The sequence below is a fragment of the Cynoglossus semilaevis genome, chromosome 12 (genome assembly GCF_000523025.1).
Source record: "Cynoglossus semilaevis isolate Cse_v1.0 chromosome 12, Cse_v1.0, whole genome shotgun sequence".
In the NCBI taxonomy this organism is placed as follows: Eukaryota; Metazoa; Chordata; class Actinopteri; order Pleuronectiformes; family Cynoglossidae; genus Cynoglossus; species Cynoglossus semilaevis.
Genome location: NC_024318.1, coordinates 9,482,944 through 9,500,722, shown reverse-complemented (window position 1 = coordinate 9,500,722; position 17,779 = coordinate 9,482,944). Strand labels below are relative to the sequence as shown.

At 39.5% G+C, this 17,779-nt stretch overlaps 1 protein-coding gene across 1 annotated transcript; it reads right to left on the bottom strand.

Annotated features, from left to right (window-relative positions):
- Nucleotides 1-2,337: 2,337 nt before the first annotated feature.
- Nucleotides 2,338-10,077, bottom strand: cxcl12a (chemokine (C-X-C motif) ligand 12a (stromal cell-derived factor 1)). Its single transcript, XM_008321950.3, has 4 exons — nt 9,917-10,077; nt 7,900-8,017; nt 6,702-6,785; nt 2,338-4,493 (listed from the first exon to the last, which is right to left on the bottom strand). The coding sequence occupies exons 1-4, from the start codon at nt 9,981-9,983 to the stop codon at nt 4,466-4,468; spliced, it is 297 nt and encodes a 98-aa protein (XP_008320172.1). The 5' UTR covers nt 9,984-10,077; the 3' UTR covers nt 2,338-4,465.
- Nucleotides 10,078-17,779: the final 7,702 nt, after the last annotated feature.

The window sequence follows — 17,779 nt, the reverse complement described above, 5'->3', positions numbered from 1 at the left end:
CAAATTTTAACTCCCCCTCTGGGAGAGCTAATACTTTTTTTCTGCTAATAGTTAGGAGACGGCTCATCAACTGGTACATGAAAAAACCAAGCGATTTATTTTGATGCAAACATTCATTAAAACTAGTTTTACAAGTACAGTTTACATAATTTAACGTGATCAAAAACATCTGTAAGCCAATAAGCATTCTTAGTCAAAACTAATACAATCTTTTATTCTGAATGACACCAGAACTGCACGCAGTTCCGTTTCCGTCTCTTCAGTTCAGTCAAGTCTCCAGTTTAAGACTGCAGCTGTTCGACAACAGTCCCGGTCCATTCCATTTCACTCGCTGACATTATTGATGTGTGTTGCCGCTTGGCTATTTTATGGTGGGACCACAGAGTGGAGGAAGTTCATTTTGACCACCTAATACGCTCTGCGGGGCATTTTCATTATGCACTGACCTCTGAGGTGGTGACAACTTTAAAGGCCCTTGAAAAGCTCAGCACAGCTGGTTGGATAAAACAAACTTAACGACCTCGGAGTGAATTAAAGAAGTCATATTACACACACATACTAGTAGATGTAAACACACACTGATTTGACACAAAATGACACAATCATTAAATCTGACCTCAGTTTAACTTTTCTACCTTGTACATTTTTGTTTAAAGCTCCTTTGACTGAAAAAGAAAAAGTTCACTCGGACCCTCTTCGTGTGGCTTTCGATGACCCCTGGTTCACTGTGTACGCACACACACACCATACAAACACACACACATTTACTTTTTCATATTTACGTACTCAGCTTTTCATGATGAAGAACCACAAAGTGGAATTTCACTGGCTTCACATCTGGGAGCCCTTACACTTAGAGATGGAGGAAACGTGCAGTGTAGGCGAGGCCGGCCCAGTCACTCCGCCCCTTTCTTTACTTCTCTGTCATTCACATGACAAATCCTTATTCATCTGTCAAGGTGTCAGTTTGTCTTTTGACGTTGTGGTTGAAGTTAAAACCCCAGCAGAGTTTTTAACCATTGGCTGTATATGAATTTCATATGTCTCCTTCTTCCTCCGACATTCCTCTGCAACTGAGTAGAGCAATTTGGTGTTGGCTGACGACCTCATACCAAGGTGCTGAGTGTCATTTTTGTTTCTTTTATTAGACCTTTCTCTCAAATTTAACTGTATTATTCTGACAGCAATTTAAATAAAACAAAGTTGGTCAGCTTTTTTGTTAAACTGGGTACATTTTCAAAATGCTACCTGCTGATACTTATCAGCAGGTTATCGCTGATACTTATAACTATAAAATGTGGATCTTGTGCAGCCCACTTTGGTATGAAATGGTCCTTATGTAGAAGACCTGACCAGTAAATCTCAACCATGTTGGAAACTTTTGCTCGATGGTGAAATCTTTGCATTGTCTTGTCACCAAATAGTGTTGAACGTGTGTAGATATTTCTAGCTCACTTCCAGCCACCCAAAGTTTTTTTTTTGTTTGTCTGTTTTTAGTTTAAATAGCGTATGCTAGCTTCATTAGCCCATGATAAAAATAAACACAACCTCATCTGTCATTAGATAACAACTAAGTATATTGCATAAACTTTTCTTTTTTATTCTAAATTTCTAACAGCTTTTAGAGTTAGCATAACAGAGTCAACAGGCTAATGTTAATGGAATTCATTCTCCAGTAAACTTGTGAACTGTTACGGGGGTGGGGGTGGGGGGAGGGGCAGTTCCACAGTCCGTGGAGGTGTAACTGTGGCTCGACTTAACTGTAAATAGCATAAAGTTACAGCTGATTTGGTTTTATACCCTTTTTTGCAGTTGTGTGTGAAACTGTCCTGAAAAGATGAAGACCATATTTATCTAGGACTGTTGCCCAGTTTGCCTCAAGTACCAACGTGTCATCAGATGAGGATCAGTTGTTTAAATCTGCTGTGTATTTATTCAGTCGTGTTGTGTTCCACTTCACTGACCTGATGGACTTCAAATCCACTCATCCAACACTCCTGATTTAAAAAATGAGTTTTTAAAAGAATGACCACATTTTTTTAAAACCCTTTTCATTTCTTATTTTCATTGGCAGGTAGATTTAATGTGCACGTAAAGTATCACATAAAGATTTTACGTCCAACTTTATGGCACATCAGGCTTTATATGTCCGGCCACGCTATCGGTAATAAATGGTGGAAGTTGGCTGTGATCCCAGCCACACAATGACTACTATTATACGCTGTTACATTTGATTTTCATTAACTAATGTCCCTGTGTGACTCGTACAGATCTGTCCGTGATACTGCAGTGTAGAGTTACCTGTGCTTACGGCGACAGACGACAAATGACGTTGGCTTTTGTCAAATAAGGTTTAATTGCAATATTTTTCAGTGAACATATATTTTTTTTAATGTTTTACAAAGATACAGATAAACACTATAGGTTAGACATCATACAGTAACTGATTAACTTCCGTTACACAATGAAACACAACAGTGAAATCAAAGACTTGATCTGCTGTGAAGACTTTTCCTGAACCCACATTTTATCACATTTTAACCGAACAACAAAGCCGATCTGTCGGGCAGTCGACCGCCGCTCGCAGTTGTTTATCTCCGCCTGATGTTTCAATCACCGGAGCACCCTCATCACGCAGCAAACTACCGTGCTCCGCCTCACATAATGCCCTCCGAGCAATGTTAAAAGTTCATCCCTTTTAGCTCTAATGTTTTCCTAATGGCCGCTTGTTGAGTTAATAGTTAAGTAACAGGCGGGATCGTTGTCCTTGCCTTTCATTTACCCCCGTGAGTAAAAGCCTTACATATGTTCTCACATCAAAGAATCAAATTTACCCTCTGACCCACAGATACAGTATGATTAGACTGGATGTGGGTTGGCCTTGGGCCTCCACTAGGGAATGGCTCTTAACAGAGGTTGGATGTTTATACATATTTATGGTCAAACTAACACCATATAAGAGCAAATATATTTTTTGTAGTAAAAAAACCCAAAAAACTCTTAGCTAAATGGCTCAAACTAGAGTGTACTGCTTCTTTATTTAAATGTTTGCATGGATTATATGAATGCACAAAAGAGTACAAAAATAAATCTTTTGTATAATATTCAGTTCACAGACAACAACAACAACAGGTTTCAGGCGAGTATATGGACAGTTTTTCTCCCTAAATGTAGCTGCACACTGACTATTCCAAGAGAACAGAACGGAAAGAACAAACGTAGACGTCGCGCTGAAAAGAACAAACAGATTTTAATGGTCACACTTTGTGAGTAACAGTAAATATTGTTAATATACTAATACATCAGATATAAAGTGCATTGCTATTTGCATGAGTGGTGTAGGTAGTAACATCTATGTACACGTCTGTGGTACTTGGCCACAGGTTTGAACTGCTGATAGGACGGCCGTTGATCAAAGAGGTGGTTTGATTTAGAATAGGCAGGATATTTCTTTGATCCTGTTATACTATAAAAATATCAGTATTTGTATGTAAGAGCCAACCATGGGCGGAAAAACGTGACCTGAAGCGCAAGTTGCATGTTGGATCACACAAACAGCCCATTTTATGGATATGAAGGAATTGCATCGTAACATCGCGGCCCACACAAATCAAAGCTGATTCCCGACCATTGCCTGCTGTGAACCTATGTAGCTCAATTCATCCACGAAGGCACTGCGTAGCTGCATACTGCTGGAAGTGACAGTGAGACCACTTCGAAGGCTCGGTCTTCTCAGTCACTGCGATACATTTTCAGCATAATTTGACTCACTGGTTGCTCGGGGGCCCAGATGTTGAGCGTTTCCCTCCGACTGAACATTAGCGAAAGGGGATCACGTTATAATTACAGCCGCAGAATGGTCCAGGAAACGCTGCAGCGCTTTTGGCGTCTTATTTTCCATCACAAAACATTGTAATTGCAACTTTTACTAGAGCCTTGTATACGCCTTAAATCTGATACAGTGGGGAGGACGGCGGGGGCGGGAGGGGGTGTTCTGGAATTCCATAGTACTAATTAGCCCAGAACATGTAATGCAATTCGGTGGAGTCTGCAGCCGTTTGCTGGACTCAGTTGTGTTTGGAATATTGGTCAAATTTTACGTTCAAGACGTGCAGCGTATCTGTAGATGTATCTGTTTGTTGTTAAAAAAAACCCATGGAGTTAATATTCAATATATCGGCCAATGGAATCTGACTGGTATATATACATGATAGAAAGAAACAGAGTGACAGAGTGACAGAGAGAACTCCAGTTCACAGTGAAAACACACGGCGTAGGTGATTAAGGTGATGGCAGTGAAGACAGTAGCAGAGCTGGTGGATTGTTGGTGATGTCGACCTCTTGGTTCATTTCATGCAAACGGCTGCTGCAGCCTGGCAGCCCGGGTAAGTGCTGTACAACATACCAGACGCTCTCATGACGGTCCAGACCCTCGGTGATGACTTACGAGGATCACTGCAGGCTTTTACAGGGCCTGCTTGGTTTTCTTCATTCTGGAAGAAGAACAAATGACGCGTTTTGAGTTCCAGCTGCAGTAAAGATGCTCACATATGTTTTGTTTTTTTTTTAATTCATTTTAGGTTGATATCAAACAGCTAATTATGATATCCACCATAATGTTCTGGCCCATACAATTCTGGCCCTGGTGGTGTTTTGAGGAAACATCAAAAACTACATACATGTAAAGAAATAAAGTTTTTTTTGTTTGTTTTTCAGTATTTAACCCATCTGTGAGAAAGGACTGTAGTGGACTTTTTTGAAGTTTTGGTGATTGCTCAGTAACATTGTGCTATGAGGGTTCAAACCAACAACCCACCTTAATGCTTTAATCACTAAGCCCACAGGTTGCTCGACAGGGAAGGGGAGGAATTAGTTTCTGTTAAAACTGCCAAAAAACTGTCCTTTTCCAATGACACTGGCTGAACTGTGGTGACTTTCTGCATATGTTTAACAGACCACGTGATGCTCCTTCTTTTGAATTTGATTTACTTTTCCAAAGCATCGCTCCTTTACTCCTTTGTACTCCTTTGTACTCCTGTCTAGGACACTTTTGTGATGAATTAAAGGTTCTTCAGTTTTGATTTGATGTGCAGGAGCTGCGTAGCAACACTACACAACACACCAGCCTAAACACTCCATCATGGGTGGGCAGCTTAAATACAGTCTTTGGTCCCGTTTCAGCTATTTAAAAAAAAAAAAGAGACAAAAAAGGTCTTTAGGTTTTGTTTACTAGACTGAAGGGTGGCGTTATATTCGTGTGCATTTTTACACATTGTAAATAAGTTTGGCCCCTAATTGGAGACACATAAGGAGTGATCCGTAGTAATTGACCACCATCTACTATCTGCACGAGCTGTTTTGTTATGCAGAGGACTGTTAACACCTCCAGGAGCCGAGGCGCCACAATCATCCCTGAGACAGACAGTCTGACTACGGGTCGGTGGGTGGGACGAGTCTGTGGACACTGTGAGTGTGCATGTCAAAAGCTGGGCCACTGTTAAGGCTGGAAATCTGACTTTTTACTTTAATATTATCTGATTGACGTTTGACCTTCACCCGATCCCTCTTTCCCCCCGTCCTGCTCCTGGTGTCGCCACAGCAGGTTATAACACACACAGTGATATTTTCTTATTTTTACGATTCCCTTCTCCCTCCCACCCCCCACCCAGTCTGTCTGTGTGGAAGAGGAACTGTCTTCGTACTGAGCCACAGCACACTCTGCCTGGTAGAAATATTGACCTGGACAGATTTCAGGATGACAACTGGACCCTTCTATAAACTTTACCACATTTTTCTGTTCTGGGGTCTCTGCCCTCAGAACAGAGACTGACGTAAGTTGTGACCTTTAAGTGGTTTATAAGGAATTATGTTACACTGCATGACAAGATGGGAAAACAAAGCTATAAAAATCAGTGTTAAATCTACATATCATATTTTCAATATTATAGTGGTCCCTCGTCTATCACAGAGATTACGTTCCAAGACTGCCCCCGATAGGAGAAACAAGTGAAGTAGAGACGTTATAGTTATTATATTATTTATGTATAGATTAACCCTTTACAAACCCTTTAGGGCGTGAAATATGGCAAAAATCTCATCAACCTGTTTGTACAGGTTATTTCTCGCAATACCCTGTATGTATGTTACAAAATGCCTTTTGATTTATTTTTTAATTATTTTACAAAAATAAAAATATTGGAAATTTCAAAATGTTTATATACTGCAAAAATATTTCTCGCGAGCAAAAAAAATATGCGATAGAAGAATACATTTAAAATACATTTAAAACCTGCGATGAACTGAGGGCGTGACAGCGAAACTGTATTGTTAAACTGTACTCTCATCTGTACATCTGGTGAATGGAACCTATGACCTTATTTTATTGTGAAAGTGGAAGTTTATACCAATCCAAACCCTCATAATGTGGGAATCAGTGATGATTCTCAGTGGCTCGTGTACCAACATGTTTCCAGTAGGGTTTCTACATAAGATAGGCAGTTAAGAAGGCAGTTCTAAGCTGTCACCCACACAATGGTCTATTGACAGATGTCCAAATGCGCATTTGTGCCTTTACTTTCTTACGCAAGTTCTTTTAAATGTGTAAAGAAGGGAAGTGACTTTCTAGAAGACCGAAGACTGAAGGAGACAGAAACAAGCTTTCAAACTAAGACAACGACACGTGTTGACTTCTGAGTACTCACTTGTTGATAGCGTTTTTCAGGTACTGCTGCAGCCACCGGATCTCTGGGTTTACACACACCTCTTTGTTGTTCTTCAGTTTGGCACTGATGAGAAAAAAAAAAAAAAAAACAAGAGTTCAGTCAGAGGCTAACAGATGAAAGGTTAAATCACACTGTATCTTGACACATGTTATCAATGAGAATGAATTAACACCTCATCGGCACTTTGACACATGTGGAAAGTGTTTTCACAGCAGAGTATTAAGATTGATAATGACGAATGACCCTCGCCTCTTCATGTCGAGCTCCTGCATATATTGATATTTTGTATCATTAGTTCTCGCACTGATAAGCGGTGCGTCTTCATTAGACCTAATTAAAGTGCAGCAAAAGTTTGAATATTCAAAGGCGACGGGAGGCAAACATTCAACATATGGCAACCGGCTTTCTTCTAACTCCACCACTGTGGTTATTTACAGAAAGGATCAGATGTCTCCATGTTGGAGATCAGGCCTACTTTGGTGCCTTTGTCCTGTTTGTTAGAAGTAAAGTTGACTTTTTACTTTGTTTTTAGTGTAGGGGCATTTGGGTTCATGCAAATTTAGCATATGTCATTTATTATGTCATGTGTCTGGTAGGTGTCTACATTTGGCCTGTCCGATTTGTGGTTAATGTGCTAGCTGTGAAGTAGCTACTTTAATAGTAATAGTAATTCCAATGTTTTATTGTTTATATTTAGAACATGGAGAGCACTCTAATAGATACACTGCTGCAAATTTCTAAAATAAATTAACGCCAGAAACATCAAGAGCACAGTGTGAGGAGGAACCACAGTCTGAGAAACAAGAGCCACAAAAAAAGACAGAATTTAGAAAAAAAAAAAGTCTAGTTTCTGTTGGGAGAAAAACCTCAATTTCCACCTCCCTTTCACCATCATTCATACACTGATGGAGCACTTCCTGTGGACGGGACAGTTGGCCTGTGGTAAAAGTGTCTGCTCTCTGTAGATGTGTGTGAGGGCGACTGACGGAGGGGCGTGTGTGTACACACACATTCTCCGCTCCTTTTTCTGTCCTGTCACCTCTCGGAGATTGATGGTGAGAAATGTCCAGCGTGGAGGAACCACGTCTGATTTTTAAGTACCAGGATAAAAAGCACACACCTCCACATGGTTGTCAGAGCCTCACACAGAGGAACCCTTTATGAAAACAACACTTACATGACTTGAAAGGGACAGTTAGGCGTGTGGATGAACCGGAGCTCTCGGATAATGCTCCGTGGGAGGCTGTTGACTCTGGAGCGGCAGTAGCATCTCTCCACCAGGCTGATGGGCTTTGCTGAGAAAAGAGGAAAAGAACCAAGGATCAGTTACACAGAACAATATTGACTGTGCAGCATGTTTCAAAGACATTAGCTAAACATGAATAGGATGATTATAATGAATTAAAACACTGAAACAGAGATGTACTTCTTAGTCGATATTGAGTGAACAAATGACCTTAGATTTTGTTTAAACACATTAGGTCCTACCAGAAAAGCCACTTCAGACTAACAGAGATGAAGAAACAAGGTCAGAAATGAGGCTGCATTTGGGATTCTTTTAGTTTGTTTATAAATGGTGTTGAGTTTTCCTTTGCACAGTCAGAGGTCTGCTGAGATGCTGGTTCACCCAACCATCCGCTGTGGTCAAGGATGATGGATAAGATGTAAGAAAATCAAATCTGCTTTCATTCAGCCGCTAAAAGCTAGCCCGCGAATATTTCAGACAAACGAAACGAAAATGAAAGTGAAGATAAAAACGGATTACACTACGCCAAAAAAAGATTCCACAGTCGATTTGCTTCTTAAATTGACCAGAATGCACCTAAAGTTAGTGAGTAGATATTCTCTACTAATCCATAGACATAGATGTGTTGTAATAGTCGACTGAATATATAATGTACATAAATCCTAAAGTTAAGAAGTTAAGAAAAAAGCTGGAAATAACCAAAGAATTTGACCAACTGATTATTGACTTGGCAATAATTCAAAATGTTCTGAAACAAATCTCAAAAGCGTTTATAAAAAAATATTAATCTCATATCTTCAGAGTCAGTGTATGCCAACACAGGACTCCTCCACCTCCACACACAGCTTTCATAGAATCTTATTCCATCAATCCGTCAGTCATGCAGTGCATGTTTATGTTCCCTGAGGTTACAGGAAAAAAAAGCTGCAGCGCACAATTAGCCATAAACGACACTTTTCTTCTTAATTTTCTTTTTTGGCGAATGTATAAGGATTCTTGCCGAACCACAAACACTAATGTCGTTTCAACCTCTGTGGTCCTAACCCTGGTTTGGTGATGATGTATACAGTTTCCATCACAACTTCGGCTCTTATATTTATTTACACAGAAATGTTCACGTTGGACTAATGTGGAAAAATAAAGAGCACAATGTTTTCTCTGTAAAGCAGCAGATCCGAGATGCAAAAAAATGTGGATGTTACGCCTGTTTGTTTGCGCGTAAAAGTGATTTTTAACCAGAAACTGTGCGTTAAAGTGAAACTGATAAATCACAGCATGGCTCAGCCCAACAGATGGTCACACAGGCGCAGATTAAACCCTATGCTAATTTGTTTTACACCTGGTGGACGCGCATTAGCACAATAAAAGAGAAGCGACACCTCCAGCTTTAGTGCCCGATGTCGCTGTGAAAACGATCCGGGGCTTCGTCTCTCATTATGGATGCCTGCGCGTAATTTGCGCGTAATGAAAACAAGAAATCGCAGAACAAATACACACGTTAATCAGCGAAACGGCAGGGATTTGTCAGGGCAAGGAACACGTGTGCAGCGTCGACCCTGCATTTACAGCTATAGACACATTTAAATAACACTTTACGTTATAATAAAGTTGAATAATATTTTTGTTATTAGTTATTTGGAAAAGCTATTTAAATGCATGTGCACTATAAAAACATGTACAGGAATACAAAGGTGTATTTCACAATAAATATTATTAATATTAATAATATATTAATATTAAATATAATAGTTTTTTTTTAAAGTTGACACCATGGCTAAATTATAGATCAAGATCTTCTATTTAATTAAAATGTATACATTCCAATAATCGGCAGTCTAACCAAACCTTTAATTTACTTAAACATTACAAAATATAATATTCCACCATCTACATTTTACAATAGACATTTATTTTAGTACAAGGCTGTAAAGTGATCTTTGTGTCCTACCTTGTGATGGAGGCGCATATGTGAGAACGGTGAGCGCAGCCACCAGTGCCAACAGTTTCACATCCATTCTGCTGATAGTCAGTTGTGCCAAGTAGACGTGATCCTACTCACAGTAAAGTCCAGAAGAGTTGTGACTGCCGGTGCAAACGCTGTTGGTTGTTAAATTTACGCACGAGTGTCAAGTCCCACATGCAGGACTGCAGCCACTCCTCCGGGGCTGGGACAAAATAAAAGCCTCTCCCTCAAAAGTCACATGTTCTTTGGCACAGTCCTCTGGTGTCGCAGGACCTACCGTCGTTTTATCATAGTTATTTTTAAATATGTTTTTGCTATAGTTACAATTTCAAAGGAAAAGACAGCAACCGCTTGTATTTCTAGCTCAACCCTACAGGGGGTGCTGTAAATCCCTTCTAAATGCTGCAATACGTGAGTTTTAACTACTGGACAACACTATTCTTTCATAAAAATATTAACTTGGTCAAATTTTTTTTTACTTAAGAAAAACTTGTACATTTGACTCTGGAGACCATGGATTTTACTGCTCGTAAGAAACTCAAAACATTATTAACATAAAGTCTGGATTAAGGTCAGTTAAATCAGGGGAGACCGATGTATGTCCACACTAAATGAATATTTGAAATTCAGGTTTTTGAGGAAAACCAACAAATGACTGAAATGATCAAAACCCGACATTTGAAAAGCACTAATTAGCACTAATTAGAATCATTGTAATTAATCTTAAATGAATCTGCGGGTGAATGCGCGTATTCTCCATGATTTGCCTGTATTTGCTAACTTGGTTTTCAGACATTTTAAAGGTTGTATTCTTTTATTTTGAAAAGGAATTTCCCCCTTCGATGTCCTGTTGGAGTGATGTCCATAAAACTTGACTGGCTGCCAGATTACGCGCTGCGCTCCAAAGAAACTCATCAAACCATCACTCACACGCGCACGCGCGCACACACTGACACGCAAATGACACATTTACTCACACACATGTACACTGGGGTGTTTGCTGTGGGAGATGAAAGCCAAATGCCTGGAAACCGAGTTCACATCTGTATCCTGTTAAATAAACTATTAATACTTCCAAACACACGCACGCACTCACCTACAAAGACATGCACACGCACGGCCTGGAAACATACAGCCAGCTATAAAGGATCTAACTGTTTTCAGGGTTTGGCCTCTGCAGAAATCAGTTTTATTCGTGTTCCAGTCAAAGCCATGAGGTGTTGTTGTTGTTGTTGTTGTTGTTGTTGTTTCTTCTTCTCTTATGTTCAAGAAAGTGTAACTGAGCTCTAAGCTCATGTGACTCATCAGTTACACTTTGCGTTCTTTAATTAATTTGGGCCAGTGAAGCCCTTAAGGAGACAAGCCATGACTAAAAACAAACACTTGCACTCAAATGTCTCTGGTTTCTTTTCACAGCCGCAGGACCAGCCACAAGGAGCTGGAGAGAGTGTGTCGTGCCTGGTGGGCAATTGGTGTGTTTCCCATTAGATGAGCTTTTTAGAAAGCAAATAAATAAACTTTAATCAAATTAGTTCTCGCTGAACTCAGCTGGCCTGGGGAAAAGGCTGTTGTTTGTGTGTGTGTGTGTGTGTGTGTGTGTGGAGGATCTTTCTGGACCTTCAGACTCTTGGAGACCACAGCGTTGTATATGTTAGATAAGTATGTGTTCGCTAAACTTTATTAGAAATTAAAAGTATGTGTTCGCTAAACTTTATTAGAAGAATTTTATTTTTCTTCAGCGTTTGCAAATTGCCTGGCTGTTACAAAGTGTTTCCTGGGGGCAGACAGACACAGGTCGTTTTTGTCTTTTACATGCTCAAAATACTGTGACAAATTTGATGCAACATGAAACAGTTCTTTACATAGCACCACCGTTCATGTTGCAAAACAATATTTTTTGTACATGCACAAGTCACATCCGTCTGTTACCATCAATCTCCGATCCTTTAATTACGTCTACGCCCCTCCACCCAGACTAGACAACTAGTACAAGATTGACAACCCAGTCCATGTTTGAGCAAACGTTTAAATGATCTTCTACTTTTAGCACTCAGCAGACGTGCAGATGTGCAAAGGCACTACATGTTAAATAAAACTGCAACATTTTCTCTGCGACTCCATAACGCTGCACAAATGTGTCTGCAGTCCCCTTCACTCTGCGTATAAAAGGCAAGCATCACTGCAGAACCAAAGATGTTTCTGTGCAGTGACATTAATGACACGCATGAGTGGTTTTCTGTTCTTTATTCCCTGATTAGAGACACATTCTCTCCTTGCACAACTGTGGGAAAGCAAACCACCTGCTGACAGCTCATTTTATAACAAAAGTGAGTGGGAAATACAAAAGGATATTTCAAAGAGGATAACAGTGATTTATGGGATGAAGACGCTTTAATAAGTAACCTGTCCGACGCAGTTATGCGTCGCATGAATATCAATTCCGAAGGGCATTTTCCAAACAATACATTTATCTGTACAAAAGCGTCTCAGTCGTCTGGGGTCTGATGTTTTACTCCATGTTGTGCAGACAGTTGTGGAGTATTTTGGATTGCACACGTTAGAGACAATACCATGGAGACCAGACGGAGCAGAGGAGAGTCGACTGACAGCACAATAGACACATATTGACTTCTCTCACAGGCGGCAGAGACTAACTTTAAGTGTAAATGTGTGTGTGTCAGTGTGTGTGTGTGGGTTAGACCCAGAGAGTAAGGCAGAAAATGCAAAGAGGTGAAGGACGGCAGCATAAAAGCTCTTACTATTTGAATAAGCTTCTCTCAGATTGGGGTGAAAGGCAACATCAGAGGATTCACAACAGCTCCTCAACCTGCTCTCTCCTCTCACAGGATGCCATCAGAACACACACTTTACACTTTACACTTTACACTCACCATTACCAAAAATTTGGGGACTATGACAAACAACGCAAAGCTACTTTTTTATTCCACCTAAGCCATAACCCAGTGGACGACATTTGTCTCCAATACCTTTAAGGAAATAACCAACATCTGGACATTATGTAATTTTTTTAAATTAAAAATATAACATTTTTAGATTTTCTTTAAAGAACATTTGTCAACACTAGTTGTATTCACTCGGCTTATCGTATTCAGACATGTTTCTTTTGAGCTCCACTTGATTTCTTTTCTTTAGTTTACTCCCCAGGCTTTCTGACATCTCAGGCAGTGATTTGTGCAGACCAGTCACAAACATCTACTGTGACCATCTGGAGAGAGAGTTCCTCGTCTGTTTGGACATAAACCCGGGGTTGTTTTTATCTTTTATCTTGAGAGACACAAATTTTTCTTTCTTCGACTCTTACCACAGTTCTAACTCTGGATTCCTTAAAGTACTTTAGAACATTTGTCTTTGCTTTTTTCTTTCTCTAAATACATGCATTACATTTTGCCATGGCCTAATATACAGACAATTATTTGGCCAAAACTTTTGTCAAAGTATTATGAAATTCAGATTATTAAAGGAAATTCCATCAAAACAAATAGGTTTTAAAAGTCAGAAATTAAAAACTGTTGGATTGAAGATTGCTCCTGCTCCGGATAAAAGATCTTGGCATTTTCAAAGAACACATTTATTCTCTTTGGGGGTCTTGTAATTTTGTTCTCAATTCTAAGTGCACCAGATGTAAATGGGGTCGTCCAGTGATGTTTAGTTGGAAAGCAAACCAAAGCTTGTCCAAGTATTTCAACATCTCAGTTGTAATCAGAGAGATGTACTTTCCTCGGAGCAGAAAAGTACTGTAGAAGTTGGATTTCGTAATCAGCTCTTGCGGTACAATTTCTTGCCAAATGGTTAAATTCCTTTTTTTATTATAAAGTTCACATCATTCCCACATGAGAAAAATCTATTTTTTTCCAGGAATCTTTTGTAATGTTGACTATTTAATCAGTCTAAAAATGAAAGTAAAAGCAGTGTTTGATAGGTTTTCCTTTGAATTTGTGCCTTGACAGTGATTTTCATGCTGGGAACCGGAACCAATTTGAACTCGTATTTTACACAAACACTTACACTCAATTTGAACTCGTATTTTACACAAACATACACTACACACACACACACAGTGTATGTTACCTGTCTGCTTACACCTGTCTGGTGGCCAGTATAAATATGAGTTGTGGTGCAGTGTTCTGTGGCCCAGCTGTCTGTTTTGGGAGGTCTCGCTCCAGGGGTCCATCTTCTGCTCTGTGCGTGAGTAATTTCTGACTGTACTCTCAAAGAACAATGTTTAGTGCTTCTTTAACCACAGGTGTAAATCACAAATTGCGTTTTTCTTTGACGCTCAGAAGATGAACCAGGTTTCTTCTATGGTCCTTAAGGACTTTAAGTCTCCCAAAGTGACTTTTTAGCATTTCTATATGTTACTTCTTTTTTCTAAAATGCTGATTTAATGTGATTTATTGAAACTCGGTAGTAGAACTTGTGCAGCTGCTTAGAGGGAGGAAGAAAGTACTCTAGAACGGTTACCAGTTTTTAGAAGCCTTGTTTCAAGACACTGGATGTGGAAGATTTTGACATGCTAGACTTTTATTGGACTGTCCAGCTGTCAATCACACATGGCATTCCCTCATATAACTCATTTCCTGTTACAGTTTATCATCTATGTTCTATGACGTCACATGTTGGCCTCTGAAACCATTCGATCTCCAGAGTTCTGACATATGCTATAAAATGAACCAAAGCCTGATTATATTAACACATTTACAGACGGACACAACAATTTACAAATGAATGTCAAATGATTCGGTCAGTAACGAGTAAGACAAACAATCAGCCTGTCACATGCCAGGAGACGGTTGAAGATTCCTTTTCTGCTATTCAGCTTTAAAGAAAGACCAATTGACCAAGGGGGCAGGACTATGGTTGGTTGAGCTTATTATGTCAGAGTTCTCATTTTCCACAGATCAGACCTGGGTTAGAGAAGGTACAGGGAACTGGTCCCAGTGGGGGACCTGACACGGGTCCATTGAGTCTGTGTGAGTCTGGAGTCTGCTGGCTGAGCCTTTGTCTGGTTTCCTCCACATCCTCAAGAGTCCTGCTCCTTCACGCCACCATATGGACCACCTCAATGGCCTGTCAACGCAGTCCTTACACCTAGATGTTGAGTCAGAGGACAAACAATGCTGTGGAAAATCGCCTAATAACAACATAAAGGTTTGAAGAGCCCAAAAATCAAAAGCTGAAAAAAAAGGAGAGGTGATATCCTTTAAATTGGCAGCTAACCTTCTATAGCACACATTTGAAATTGTATCCTCAGAGTGTTTAATTAAAATTTGACTTAATATTTTTGTTTTTTTACACAATTAAAAGTTCCCTCCAAAAATGTGTGAAGTTTATCTCCTTAATCGATGTTTACAAAAGTCAACCTTTTCTCATAGTTTCTGTTTTTAAATAAAATGATTAAAATGTAATAGAACTTTCATAAACACAAGGAATTGAACTCACTGTATTGAACTGATTAGAGTTTGTGACTCAACATTAAAGTTTGAGTTCCGCTCTATCCCTTCATTAGGTGATATCATCATCACAGTGCTTTGTCAACACGAATGCTGTGCTGAAACTCTATTCTAACTCATGACTCCAGCGGCCATCTTGCCATTGTAGACCCTTTAGTTAATTAAAAAAAGTAACATCTGACAAACCATGGATTCTTTATGGTAAACCACAAAGACACATGTAATCCAAAAGCCAGTTGTGGTCATTTTATGGTGTCAGCTGTGTGGTATCTTGTGCCAGAATGGGCCACATGAGCCACAGCTGGTGTGGACCCGGTCGGTGAGGATGGCAGGGCTGGACACCTGGTGCTGTCCGACCACGGGAACACAAAAACCTCTCAGCTGCCTCTGTGATGTTACACAGGAGGAGCTGAGAAACAACACTGAAGAAACGCGCGTCATGGTTGATGCTGCTGAGTCCTGTGTCCTGTGAAGTCAGAGCGTTGATATACCGTCCTCAGGCTGACAGATTATTATAAATCTTATCAATGTTTTAGTTCTTTATCGTCACGATTCCTCCCAGAGGGGTTTAGTAATGGGGCAGATATGTGTAATACACGTACAGAGAAGATATAACTGAAGTTTGGAGCCAAGTTTAGCGGAAACTCTGAGATGTAAAGACAATTGTGAAGGGAAGTTTGTTTTATTGAACACAGATCCCCATTACTTCTCTGCAGGGGGTGCTGCTGCAAAACCATTGGTCCATAACACCCATAGAACATTATTGTTTCATATAAAACCGACGTAATGTAAAAATGATGTGAGAAACATGTTTCGATCATGGCCTTCTGCTAATTTCTTCTATCTTTATTTGTGCTTTAATAGTAATTAAAACCTTTGGGGTTTTTTGCTGCCACCTACAGGATCTGTTTTGAACCTGACCATTTTGCGAATTAAATGGAAAAAGTGAAAATACAGCCACCACTGCAATGGAAAAACCTCTGTGGGTTTTTATTTTTTATGAAGAAAATTCCTATATACTTTTCCTTTTCTATGTCTCTTTTCCGCTGTAGTTCCTCAGTTGGTCTTGAGCTGTGAACCGTATCCTTGTATATTCAGACACGTTTATTCACGTCTTCGTTACTGTGTTTTAACAGTATACACAAACACACACTAACTACACGGACAGAAATGCAAACACACTTTTTCTCACAAGCAAAAACTCCTGCTGTTTACTTGGGTCAGTGAAACTGAAAAACCACAGCACAAACAATATGCCCACTCCTCTTAGTCCTGACCACATGTTTAGACAAAGACACTGACACACAATCCCTTTCTCTGTTTATTCCCCCTTTTTCTGATTTCCCACTTTTTGTCCTTGAAGATTCTTTGGAGTTTACAATATTCAGAACACGATCACAAATTTGATTTTTTTTTTTGTCAAATTTTGATCAGTTTTGTTTTGAAAGCCACTATAAGACACATGGAATTTGTTAATGTTTCATCATTCTCCATTCTTCGGTGTCCACAAACATCCAGTTCATGTCATCGCGCTGCCATGTGACCATGTAATATTTCCGAATGCACAGACAAATGATGAAACAGATGAGATGAGAATATATTCCCCCCAGTGTCAGTGCTGAGCAGATACCACCTGCAGTTGTTGCATTTGTTCTAAGCTTCAACACCTGATAACGATATAATTTTACGACCATACCAATGGTTGAAAGTAAATCCATAAGGCACTGGTTTTCCACACCAGGTTTCTCTTGTTCATTCGTGTGCGTGGCAAACCAAAGCAGCACTAAATATTCAACATTACATGTGGACAATACACAAATGGCCTGAGGCCTTCAGAGGAAACAACAGTAAATGTACTGTAATACTCTGGATATAAGAGAGTAGATGATATGACTGGAAAAAGAAGAGAGATATTTGAGAATAAATCAAACTTTTACTTTAGAATTTTTTAAAACTTGACATGCCTAAAGTTTTGCCTGTAAAAATAATCTACCAGAGGAATGAACCTAAACCTATTTAATCCATTTTAGGCTACTTTTAACGCGTCTGTTATCCAACTACTGTTATTATTTGACAATATATCAGGAACTTCTTGGCTAACCCTTGCTAATATTGCTCTTTCAAAACAAACTGGGTTGCTTGTATTTGACAATATTACCAATCTATAGTTATTTGTTTTGCAATAATTTAATATTTTAATTCATTAGTTTGTAACAAATTTGATGGTCGAAGTCTTAGGAGAAGCTAATGAAACTAATGAAGCTAATGAAGCTAATGAAACTTGGATCTTTTTGTCTGTGTTTTGTCTTTTCTGCCTTAACAGAAGTCTTCACCCCCTGTGGCCAATTATCACGAAACCCTGATTATTGGGAAAGTG

Excerpts from the sequence above, each read along its gene's own strand:
- cxcl12a (XM_008321950.3), bottom strand. The coding sequence starts at position 9,983 with ATGGATGTGAAACTGTTGGCACTGGTGGCTGCGCTCACCGTTCTCACA. Across the intron at positions 8,018-9,916 it reads ATATGCGCCTCCATCACAAG|CAAAGCCCATCAGCCTGGTG; the intron begins GTAGGACACAAA and ends CTCTTTTCTCAG. Across the intron at positions 4,494-6,701 it reads CTGAAAAACGCTATCAACAA|AATGAAGAAAACCAAGCAGG; the intron begins GTGAGTACTCAG and ends TTCTTCTTCCAG.